Genomic DNA, 13,087 nt, shown 5'->3' with positions numbered 1-13,087 from the left:
GACTGTCAGGGTGTCTGAGCCTCTGAGCAGACTGTCAAAGTGTCTGAGCCTCTGTGCAGACTGTCAGGGTGTCTGAGCCTCTGTGCAGACTGTCAGGGTGTCTGAGCCTCTGAGCAGACTGTCAGGGTGTCTGAGCCTCTGAGCAGACTGTCAGGGTGTCTGAGCCTCTGAGCAGACTGTCAAAGTGTCTGAGCCTCTGAGCAGACTGTCAAAGTGTCTGAGCCTCTGAGCAGACTGTCAGGGTGTCTGAGCCTCTGAGCAGACTGTCAGGGTGTCTGAGCCTCTGAGCAGACTGTCAGGGTGTCTGAGCCTCTGAGCAGACTGTCAGGGTGTCTGAGCCTCTGAGCAGACTGTCAGGGTGTCTGAGCCTCTGTGCAGACTGTCAGGGTGTCTGAGCCTCTGAGCAGACTGTCAAAGTGTCTGAGCCTCTGAGCAGACTGTCAGGGTGTCTGAGCCTCTGAGCAGACTGTCAGGGTGTCTGAGCCTCTGTGCAGACTGTCAGGGTGTCTGAGCCTCTGTGCAGACTGTCAGGGTGTCTGAGCCTCTGAGCAGACTGTCAGGGTGTCTGAGCCTCTGAGCAGACTGTCAGGGTGTCTGAGCCTCTGTGCAGACTGTCAGGGTGTCTGAGCCTCTGAGCAGACTGTCTGGGTGTCTGAGCCTCTGAGCAGACTGTCAGGGTGTCTGAGCCTCTGAGCAGACTGTCAAAGTGTCTGAGCCTCTGTGCAGACTGTCAGGGTGTCTGAGTCTCTGTGCAGACTGTCAGGGTGTCTGAGCCTCTGTGCAGACTGTCAGGGTGTCTGAGCCTCTGAGCAGACTGTCAGGGTGTCTGAGCCTCTGAGCAGACTGTCAGGGTGTCTGAGCCTCTGAGCAGACTGTCAGGGTGTCTGAGCCTCTGAGCAGACTGTCAGGGTGTCTGAGCCTCTGAGCAGACTGTCAGGGTGTCTGAGCCTCTGAGCAGACTGTCAAAGTGTCTGACAGTCAACAAACATTCTACATTACAACAAAGGGAATACTACAGTAACCTCTTCTTCAATTGTAAAATGCCTTCAAATTGAAGACGATTTAAAGCAAATGATCACAATGGGAAAATGGTGTCTCATTGAGTGGAGTCCTATTATCACAGTGATTTGGACAACAACAGGTTTCACCGTCCCCCTTCAGAGCTGCTCTTCTCCCCTGAATCTTCTATAGCCCCTTAGATGTGTGTGTGTGTGTGTGTGTGTGTATGTTTGTCTGTGTGTGTGTATATTTGTGTGTGCATACCTTCTTGCAAGTGTGTGTGTGTGTGTGCGCATACATCCGTGTGTTTGCGTGTGTGTGTGTGTGTGTGTGTGTGTGTGTGTGTGTGCGCATACATCCACGTGTTTGCGTGTGTGTGTGTGTGTTTGCGTGTGTGTGTGTGTGTGTGCGCATACATCCACGTGTTTGCGTGTGTGTGTGTGTGTGTGTGTGAGAATGTGGGTACGGGGATGGGGGAAGATAATGCTTTAGATAAGCGACTGATAAGATCCTCAGATTACATCAAAGTGCAGCCCTTGTGTGTAGGCGTGTGCGTGCGTGTGTCAAGCGTGCGTGTGTGTGTGCGCACATGCATTCATTACAAACGGGCCAAAGAGGAATGGTATAACTCCCTCCATGACTTCTGATACACTACCACCTTAACTAGGGTTGCGCAATTTCGGGAACTTTCAATAAATTCCCGTGAATCCACCAACCAGGGTTTCCTGCTTATTCCCTCCTGATCCCGTGAATCCACCAACCAGGGTTTCCTGCTTATTCCCTCCTGATTCCGGGAATCCACCAACCAGGGTTTCCTGCTTATTCCCTCCTGATTCCGGGAATACTCCAACCAGGGTTTCCTGCTTATTCCCTCCTGATCCCGTGAATCCACCAACCAGGGTTTCCTGCTTATTCCCTCCTGATTCCGTGAATCCACCAACCAGGGTTTCCTGCTTATTCCCTCCTGATCCTGGGAATCTTCCAACCAGGATTTCCTGCTTATTCCCTCCTGATTCCGGGAATCCACCAACCAGGGTTTCCTGCTTATTCCCTCCTGATTCCGGGAATCCACCAACCAGGGTTTCCTGCTTATTCCCTCCTGATCCCGTGAATCCACCAACCAGGGTTTCCTGCTTATTCCCTCCTGATCCCGTGAATCCACCAACCAGGGTTTCCTGCTTATTCCCTCCTGATCCCGGGAATCCACCAACCAGGGTTTCCTGCTTATTCCCTCCTGATTCCGGGAATCCACCAACCAGGGTTTCCTGCTTATTCCCTCCTGATCCCGTGAATCCACCAACCAGGGTTTCCTGCTTATTCCCTCCTGATCCCGTGAATCCACCAACCAGGGTTTCCTGCTTATTCCCTCCTGATCCCGGGAATCCACCAACCAGGGTTTCCTGCTTATTCCCTCCTGATTCCGGGAATCCACCAACCAGGGTTTCCTGCTTATTCCCTCCTGATCCCGTGAATCCACCAACCAGGGTTTCCTGCTTATTCCCTCCTGATCCCGTGAATCCACCAACCAGGGTTTCCTGCTTATTCCCTCCTGATCCCGGGAATCCACCAACCAGGGTTTCCTGCTTATTCCCTCCTGATTCCGGGAATCCACCAACCAGGGTTTCCTGCTTATTCCCTCCTGATCCCGTGAATCCACCAACCAGGGTTTCCTGCTTATTCCCTCCTGATCCCGTGAATCCACCAACCAGGATTTCCTGCTTATTCCCTCCTGATCCCGTGAATCCACCAACCAGGATTTCGGGGAAACCATCAGGATGCTGGTGTCTCAGGCTGGGTGAGTTTTTAAAAGTGTCCTAGCAAAGAGAGGCCCTCCTCTCTTTCCCTACTGGACATGAATGTCGTTGAGGGCCCCTGAGGCCCTGTGAGGACTACTGACCCCACTCTAACCCTGCTTTCCTCAGGAACGGTCATTACCAGAATCAATAATAGGTGGCCCGTCTTTCTACAACCCACCGCACTAATGCAAAGATGGTGTAACTCTTCTAATGCAAAGATGGTGTAACTCTTCTAATGCAAAGATGGTGTAACTCTTCTAATGCAAAGATGGTGTAACTCTTCTAATGCAAAGATGGTGTAACTCTTCTAATGCAAAGATGGTGTAACTCTTCTAAATGCAAAGATGGTGTAACTCTTCTAATGCAAAGATGGTGTAACTCTTCTAAATGCAAAGATGGTGTAACTCTTCTAATGCAAAGATGGTGTAACTCTTCTAATGCAAAGATGGTGTAACTCTTCTAATGCAAAGATGGTGTAACTCTTCTAATGCAAAGATGGTGTAACTCTTCTAATGCAAAGATGGTGTAACTCTTCTAATGCAAAGATGGTGTAACTCTTCTAATGCAAAGATGGTGTAACTCTTCTAATGCAAAGATGGTGTAACTCTTCTAATGCAAAGATGGTGTAACTCTTCTAATGCAAAGATGGTGTAACTCTTCTAATGCAAAGATGGTGTAACTCTTCTAATGCAAAGATGGTGTAACTCTTCTAATGCAAAGATGGTGTAACTCTTCTAATGCAAAGATGGTGTAACTCTTCTAATGCAAAGATGGTGTAACTCTTCTAATGCAAAGATGGTGTAACTCTTCTAATGCAAAGATGGTGTAACTCTTCTAATGCAAAGATGGTGTAACTCTTCTAAGACATTCTACTGCTCTTGTAACGTCAGTTCAATTCTTTATTTTTTGGCTGCATCATTTTTTACCTCGTATATCCCTTTCTGTTTTCTTCTCTCGGTTTGGAAGTGTCCAACATATTCTTAGATAAAACAAACTTGTGAAGTAGGGCCATTTGCTGAGTTTTTCAGGAGCGAGATCACACACAAAAGTTTAAGAACAACAACAACAACAACAGCAGTGCTCCCAGTGGCAGTCCCGTGTGGTACATTGTGGACAGAAAGATCAGTGCCACTGTGAGGACAGAGAACAGGTTGAAGGGAACTCTGGAGGTAAGAATCAAAAGGAAGTCTGCCTTTTGCACATAAACAGGCTATAGTGTGAGTGTGCGAGTGCCCTCCTGCCAAAGCACGACATCACACATAAAAGCCACCAATGCTCCCAGATGGCGCTGCAGTGGATAGCTGCCGTTTTACATGCTCCTGACCAATTCTGTTTGTTTGTTTTTTTACTCTGATCTTCACTTTTTATTGCACATAATATCTCCGCCATCGTTTCCTATGACCGAAAACAGCTTCTGGACATCAGACGAGTCGGCAGATGTGGATTTACTGCTCATTGAGGACCAGGCGCTAATCGACCTGACTCGAAAGAGGAAGAGACGGCTCAAGAGAGGCAAACGAGCGGGATCCCTGAAGAGACTACAACGGCCAGTAAATAAACCACCTCTACCCTCTTTTTTATTGGCGAATGTACCATCTCTGGAGAACTAACTGGACGACCTCTGTCTATGTACCACCACAACCTGATGCTGGCACTAAGACAGGCATAGGGCCATAAAAGCAAACAAGAAAATCCACATTCAGAGGCATCGCTCCTATTTTCTCGTGATTTTAATCCAGGGAAACTGAAACTGAATCATGCATGAGAGCACCAGCTGGTCCGGACGGCTGTGCGATCTCGATCTCGCTCTCCCTAGCCGATGTGAATAAGACTGTCAAACAGGTTAATATTCACAAGGCCGCAGGACAGATTACCAGGACGCTTACTCAGAGCATGTGCTGACCAGCTGGCTAGTGTCTTCACTGATATGTTCAACCTCTAACTGACCTCGTCTTTAATACCTACATGTTTCAAGCAGACCACCATTGTCCCTGTGCCCAAGAATGCCAAGGTAACCTGTCTAAATGACCTTTGCCCCGTAGCACTCACATCTGTAGCCATGAAATGCTTTGAAAGGCTGGTCATGGCTCACATCAACACCATCAACACCATCATCCCAGACACCCTGGACCCACACCAATTTTCATTCCGCCCCAACAGATCAACAGATGACGCAATCTCTATTGCACTCCTTACTGCTCTCTCCCACCTGGATAAGAGGAACACCAATGTGAGAATGTGTTTAATTGACTACAGCTCAGCGTTCAACACCATAGTGCCCTCAAAGCTCATCATTAATCTTAGGATCCTGGGACTGAACTCCTCCCTCTGAAACTGGATCCTGGACTTCTTGACGGGCCGCCCCCAGGTAGTGAGGGTAGGCAACAACACATCTTCCACACTGACCATCAACACAGGGGCCCCTTAGCGGTGTGTACTTAGAACCCTCCTGTACTCCCTGTATACCCACGACTGTGTGGCCATACATGATCCCAACACCATCATTAAGTTTTCTTGTGACACGTTGGTGATTGGCCTGATCACGATGACGATGAGCTGCCAGGACAACAATTTCTCCCTCAACGTCAGCAAGACAAAGGAGCTGATCGTTTACTACAGGAAACGGAGGGCTGAGCACGCCTCCATCCTCATCGACGGGCTGTAGTGGAGCGGCTCGAGAGCTTCAAGTTCCTCAGTGTCCACATCACTAAGGAATTATCATGAATTACCAACATAGTTGTGAAGAAGGCACGACAACGCCTCTTCCCCCACAGGAGGCTTAACATATTCAGCATGGGTCCTCTCAGATCCTCAAACGGTTCTACATCATTGAGAGCACCTTGACTGGCTGCATCACCGCTTGATATGGCAACTGCTTGGCATCCGACCGCAAGGCTCTACAGAGGGTTGTGCCTACGGCCCAGTACATCACTGGGGCCAAGCTTCCTGCCATCCATGACTTCTATACCAGGCGGTGTCAGAGGAAGGCCCTAAGTAGTTAAATAGTTAACCAATCGATACCCGGACTATCTGCATTGACCCTCTTTAGACTAATCACATATGCTGCTGCTACTATTTATCATCTATTCTGTTACCTAGTCACGTTTTATTTAATTAGGCAAGTCAGTTTAGAACAAATTCTTATTTACAATGATGGCCTACCCCGGCCTAACCTGGACAACACTGGGCCAATTGTGCGCCGCCCTATGGGACTCTCAATCACAGCCGGATGTTATACAGACTGGATTCGAACCAGGGATTGTAGTGGCGCCTCTTGCACTGAGATGCTGTGCCTGTAGGGAAGTGTGTAGACCTCTGCGCCGCTTGGGAGTCTTAAATCTTACCTTTGTTGGCTTGCATAGGATTTGTGTAGCTGTGCAAATGTATGTCTGTGCAATTGTATGAGAAAGATATGCGAGTCTGTCTGAGATAGCGATCACCCTGGTTTTATTTTCTTAGGGATGGTTGGGGTAGTTGGGCCCGGAGGGGGATAGAACTGGGGGTAGGTGGGAGTCTCTGGCACAGATAGACAGACGGACAGGGTCAGGGTTCATATGGGCAGGTTCAGGGTTCTGCTCTGCAGCTGCAGCTGATCCTGTGGATATGATAAGGATAGCATTACCTCACGGCTGCCACGACTACTGCCCAGATATGTCAGCAAGGGACTGTTCCACAAGAAGGGGCCCCTTCACTCCAAACCCCTCAACCCCATCACCCCCTCCAGATAAAGGGTGAAGAGATGAGATGTCTGGGGAAGTATTATGTCGCGAACTCGAGATCCCTGTGCCAGGATTCAAGTGTTGTTGCTGTCGTGTCACAAATCTGATGGAGAGGTGTGGGTAGATGTGAGAGGTTTAGCCTGCGTCCCAAATGTCATAGGGCTCGGCTCAAAAGTAGTGCACTATATGGGGAATATGCTATTTGGTACGCAACCATACAGGGCTGAATGGAACCTTTGGGATGCCATAGAGTGCTGAATGGAACCTTTGGGACGCCATAGAGTGCTGAATGGAACCTTTGGGACGCCATAGAGTGCTGAATGGAACCTTTGGGACGCCATAGAGTGCTGAATGGAACCTTTGGGACGCCATAGAGTGCTGAAAGAAAACCTTTGGGACGCCATAGAGTGCTGAATGGAACCTTTGGGACGCCATAGAGTGCTGAATGGAACCTTTGGGACGCCATAGAGTGCTGAATGGAACCTTTGGGACACCATAGAGTGCTGAATGGAACCTTTGGGACGCCATAGAGTGCTGAATGGAACCTTTGGGACGCCATAGAGTGCTGAATGGAACCTTTGGGACGCCATAGAGTGCTGAATGGAACCTTTGGGACGCCATAGAGTGCTGAATGGAACCTTTGGGACGCCATAGAGTGCTGAATGGAACCTTTGGGACGCCATAGAGTGCTGAATGGAACCTTTGGGACGCCATAGAGTGCTGAATGGAACCTTTGGGACGCCATAGAGTGCTGAATGGAACCTTTGGGACGCCATAGAGGGCTGAATGGAACCTTTGGGACGCCATAGAGGGCTGAATGGAACCTTTGGGACGCCATAGAGTGCTGAATGGAACCTTTGGGACGCCATAGAGTGCTGAATGGAACCTTTGGGACGCCATAGAGCATGATGTACTATATTACCCATAATGCTCTATAACACTTCCTTATTCATACATTGTTCTATTCAGTAATACTAACCATATTCATGAATCAACTACTGCATGTACTGAAAGCACCTCATCACAGAAGAAATACCCAAATTATTAATATCAATGTATTTACCAGGTAGTTGACCAATGTAATAACTAAACTACTGATGTCTATAATCCTTAGAAATTACATTTTGTTTTTGCAAAAAATAATAAAAAATATATCCACTGTATATCAAATATATCCCATTTAGTAGACGTTTTTATCCAAAGTGACATTCAATCATGTGTTTATACTGAATATTTTTGTATGGGTGGACCCAGCTTGAAGTTCATATAGGAAGATCATATATTTTATTGAAGTGGTCACAGGGACTGTTCTACTTATTGCTACTATTGCTGTGATGGGATGATGGTACGGTGGTAGAGAGGAGTTATGGACTGTTTACTACCATGCCTTTAGGGGCCCTCCCTGTTCTCTGTTTACTACCATGCCTTTAGGGGCCCTCCCTGTTCTCTGTTTACTACCATGCCTTTAGGGGCCTTCCTGTTCTCTATTTACTACCATGCCTTTAGGGGCCCTGCCTGTTCTCTATTTACTACCATGCCTTTAGGGGCCCTGCCTGTTCTCTATTTACTACCATGCCTTTAGGGGCCTCTCTGTTCTCTGTTTACTACCATGCCTTTAGGGGCCCTCTCTGTTCTCTGTTTACTACCATGCCCTTACGGCCCTCTCTGTTCTCTGTTTACTACCATGCCTTTAGGGGCCCTCCCTATTCTCTGTTTGCTACCATGCCTTTAGGGCCCTTCCTGTTCTCTGGTTACTACCATGCCTTTAGGGGCCTTCCTGTTCTCTGCTCTTCTCTGTTTTCTGCAATCTGTCTGCCTGCAGGAACTCTATTGATGATCACATCTTTAGGACATTCCGTATGTGTGTGTGTGTGTCCTTTGACTGCCTGTACTGCTCAGTAAGTCACCCAGTCAGCCTAGACTGGCAGCCCTGTCAGAGGCACTTGGCTTGGGGAGGAAGAGGGGAAGGAGGGATGGAGGATAGGAGGAGAGCAGGACAGGGGTGAATTACACAGAGTGATAAAGCTGCCGCGTCTGACGAATGAGCCGTCCCCCTTTCACGATCCTGTTTCATGTGCCAATCAATAATTTAGGCCTGCCGCTTTTGAGCAATGGACCCATCCCGCTCAGGGAATGACAGATGAGGGGTGAGAATGGGTATAAAAGAGAGCGGGAATTAGCCAAAGTGAGAGAGGAAAAACTGAAGAAAATGTGTTACAAAAATAACTTCATTACGTAACAAATCAAATAAAACCAACGCCAAACCTTTTCATATTTTTCTTATCTATTAGAGCAGAAGTCGTTTTTCTTAACAGTCTTGTTTTTTTTTACGTGCATACTAAACGCCCTGAACGCCTGAACGCCTTGGGTGCCCAGCATTCAAAGAGGGATAAGGACTTGAAGCTGGAGCTTTAGTGTTGAGAAATGAGATCCTGAGTGCCAGAGCTCCACACGACGGCTGAATGTCTCGGTGAGTTAGAAGCCTGGTTAACAGACTGGTTGACAGACTGGTTGACAGACTGGTTGACAGACTGGTTGACAGACTGGATGACAGACTGGATGACAGACTGGTTGACAGACTGGTTGACAGACTGGTTGACAGACTGGTTAACAGACTGGTTGACAGACTGGTTGACAGACTGGTTGACAGACTGGTTGACAGACTGGTTGACAGACTGGATGACAGACTGGATGACAGACTGGATGACAGACTGGTTGACAGACTGGTTGACAGACTGGTTGACAGACTCCAGGTGAGAAGAGGGCGCTATAGTGGAGCCTAATGAGACCTGGCCCGATGACGAAGCACAAGGAAATTACAGGCTAGAGCATAAGCACAGCTAAGTGTATATACATCAAGGGTTTAAGTCCCAAATGGAACCCTATATAGAGAGCCCTGGTCAAAAGTAGTGCACTGTAGAGGGAATAGGGTGAATAGAGTGCTACTTGGGATGCAGATTTGTTGTCAGAACACTCATGTATGTACGTCGCCTGGAATTCTTCAGAGCTTTGGTGAATCACTGACTCTCGTAACATCCCACTCTGTGACCTATGCTGATTGGGGGAGCCAGCGGTGGGCATTTTGTCGGAAATGGAGGGAAAGATTTCAGAGATATTAGAAGCATTTAGAATTAGTTTAGAGAACATTTTCATTGGGGATTTTCCCTGGAGTTTTACCAAAAAGCTTCAGACTAGTGTTTTCCCCCACCATGGTCAAGGTCCAGCGACTCACTGGGGCCTTGGTTGACCTGCTCTGTCTTGAGTCCACTGGAACTTTTTGGGAGATATTTACATAACAATGGCTAACTATGAACATGGTTTAACACAGGGGTTCCCCAAACTTTTTGGGGCCATGACCCCATTTTGTAAAATGCTGGAGATCCCAACCATGTGAAAAAAAGGATGTAATTAACAGCCAATGTTAACGTGTTTATTTGGGGCTATGGCAGTCATTTGATAAACATTCTAAAAGTTTTTCTGATTATCTTCTCAACTCACCATCACATACTGTACTTTTAATGTGGGGCTATGATAGTCAATTGTAAATACGTCTGACATAATGTCTCTTATCTCACCACCACTAATGAGATGGGTGTGCTGGATGCATGTCGTGTCGGAGCTTCTCAAAGTCCAAAGGGGGGGGGGCTTCTCAAAGTCAGGGGGCGTGGCTTCTCGATGTCGGGGGGACGTGGCTTCTCGAAGTTGGGGGGGGGGGGCGTGGCTTCTCTAAGTCCGGGGGGGGCGTGGCTTCTCGAAGTCGGAGGGGGCGTGGTCCACAGTGCGCACCTCATCTCTGCTGTCACATCCAACCTGGATCAATATTTGGTTGTAATGCAGACGAGAGCACTGAATCCAGCTACACACAGATATGAGCTGGCGAAGGGTACCATGACTTTCAATGCTCAGAGGGAGACGGCAGTGTATTCCCTTTGAGTCAGGAACCAATACTCCTCAGTGACCCGTGAATGTGTTGTCTGCCCAATTTCGGTCATGTGACAGTTCAATCAGGTGTTTATTTTCACTTACCGGCAGTAGTGTAAAGTACTTCAGTATAAATACTTTAAAGTACAACTTAAGTATAAATACTTTAAAGTACTACTTAAGTCATTTTTAAGGGGTTTGTGTACTTTACTTAACTATTTATATTTTTGACAACTTCTACTTTTACTTCACTACATTCCTAAAGAAAAGGATACACTTTTTACTCCATATATTTTCCCAAAACGACTGCCGGTACTACAGGATAGGACACTTACCAAGAGTACATCCCTGGACATCCTCTGATCTGGTGGACTTACTAAACACAAATGTGTCATTTGTAAATGATAAGGAATTTTAAATATACTTAAGTATATTTTAGCAATTACATTTACTTTTGATACTTAAGTATATTTGAAATCGAATACTTTTAGACTTTTACTAAAGTAGTATTTTACTGGGTGACTTTCACTTTTACTTGAGTCATTTTCTATTCAGGTATCTTTGACTCAAGTATGACAATTGAGTACTTTTTCCACCACTGCTTACCGGCCTGTCAACTGAGACAGGATCACAGTCAAATAGATTGGGAAGTAGGTACCAAAGTGCTCTTCCAAGCGTTGGAGGTGAGCAGTCATCACACGTGACAGACATTTACTGATGCTGTTTCCTGTTGGAAACATGCACGGCCGAGGGAAAGGGGCGGGGTTCGCTTCTGAAACACTCTCTCCAATAAGAATTCTTTCCTCTGAATCCACTGATGAAGTCACTCACCTGCATTCTTGCGTTCCGTTCATTCAGTTTCCCAAATATATCACATTTTCTTTTCATTACACAGAAAGTCAACCAATTCAATTTTTTTTTTACATCCATCAGTTCCTCTCTCAATGTGAAACATCTTTCCAACACTCCCCCTCGATAACCACCAAGCCTCGGTGTGAAATAGTAGATTGTCATACTCTGATCCCATATCTCCACATTGTTTTACGAACAGGCGGGCGCACAGTGGATGTGGTTTGATGTATCTCGGCCCTCACATCTAACGCCCATTTGGAGACCATAAGCTGGGGAGTTTTTGAGTCGTTCAGTCAGTTTCCTCTTGATTGCCAGCAATAGCATGAATTATTACTTTAACAGTGTTATCTGAGGCATTGATTTGAGTTTCTGTGCCTCCATCTCCTTACACATTGTTTTCACCTTATTAATTGTGGCCATTATTATCAAAGTCTCTGCAGTAGTGTGTGGTTTCATAATGTAGCAGGCCTAGCCATTCACCATGGGAATGATTCAAGTGCAACCATCAAGTACGTTCCTATCCCATGATCTAAGGGCGCTCTCTGGTTGAATTAGATCTTTTAGATTGGAATCATTTTCATTTAGATTTTTAAAGTGAAAACCACATTACAAAGATTTTGAGATACAAAGACGATATGAGAATGTAATATATTTTTTGTTTGTATCTATTTTATTTCTTCAGGATTTTGGAAATTCTCCCACGACCCCATTTTCATATCAGGCGACCACACGTGGGGTTGCGACCCCTAGTTTGACAAACCGCTGGGTTTACACCTTCCACTGTTATTGTTGATTCTCACAAGTCCTGTGTCAGGCGTAGCTATGGAAACACACTTCCCAAATAATAACACAGGCACTAACATTACCATAATCACTGGAGACAAAGCCACTACTATCTCTCTGCTGTATATTTTGTAGAACTTTCTAGAACCTTCATCAGCGAAAATGTCAGAGCTGATCATGAAAGGAAGCTTTTCCGTTACAAAAAGAAGATACAATTGTTGTTAATTTAATAGGATTTGGGGAAGTTTTTGTGTGGTGGTCAGTATTGAGGACAAGCATGGTTGATAGGTATTTGCAGAGAAATTGTCTAACACATTAAACATAACGTTGATATTTAGTACAAGGCTTAATCCCTCTCTCTCTCTCTCTCCCCTCTCTCTCTCTCTCTCTCTCCCCTCTCTCTCTCTCTCTCCTCTCTCTCTCTCTCTCTCTCTCTCTCTCTCTCTCTCTCTCTCTCTCTCTCCTCTCCCTCTCTCTCTCGCTCTCTCCCTCTCTCTCTCCCCTCTCTCTCTCTCCCTCTCTCTCTCCCCTCTCTCTCTCCCCCCCTCTCTCTCTCGCCCCCCCTCTCTCTCTCGCCCCCCCCCCCCCTCTCTCTCACCCCCCCTCTCTCTCTCCCCCCTCTCTCTCTCTCCCCCCCTCTCTCTCCCCCTCTCTCTCTCCCCTCTCTCTCCCCCTCTCTCTCGCCCCCCCCCTCCTCTCTCGCCCCCTCTCTCTCTCGCCCCGCCCCCCCCCTCTCTCTCACCCCCTCCTCTCTCTCCCCCCCTCTCCCTCTCTCTCCCCCCCCCCCTCTCTCTCTCTCTCCCCTCCCATCTCCCTCCCCCTTTCTCTCTCTGCAGTGAGAGATGAAGATGACTTCCTGGGGTTGGGAGAGCTGCCCGAGACCTTTCCCTCGGACCCCCCGGAGCCTCTCCCCCACTTCCTGATGGAGCCCGAGGAGGCGTACATCGTCAAGAACAAACCAGTCAATCTCTATTGCAAGGCCACGCCCGCCACTCAGATTTACTTCAAGTGCAACAG

General features: G+C 47.3%; 1 protein-coding gene across 3 annotated transcripts in view; it reads left to right on the top strand.

Annotated features, from left to right (window-relative positions):
* unc5ca (unc-5 netrin receptor Ca) overlaps positions 1-13,087 on the top strand; it is a 335,052-nt gene that overhangs the window by 161,958 nt on the left and 160,007 nt on the right. For all 3 annotated transcript variants that reach the window (XM_064937639.1, XM_064937554.1, XM_064937718.1), the window contains exon 2: positions 12,907-13,087. This exon is cut by the window's right edge and continues 56 nt beyond it. In XM_064937639.1, coding sequence (XP_064793711.1) covers positions 12,907-13,087 — 181 coding nt within the window. The remainder of the gene's footprint in view (positions 1-12,906) is intronic.

This window comes from Oncorhynchus masou, chromosome 1 (assembly GCF_036934945.1).
Source record: "Oncorhynchus masou masou isolate Uvic2021 chromosome 1, UVic_Omas_1.1, whole genome shotgun sequence".
NCBI classification, from domain to species: domain Eukaryota; kingdom Metazoa; phylum Chordata; class Actinopteri; order Salmoniformes; family Salmonidae; genus Oncorhynchus; species Oncorhynchus masou.
This window is presented reverse-complemented; position numbering and strand designations above follow the sequence as displayed.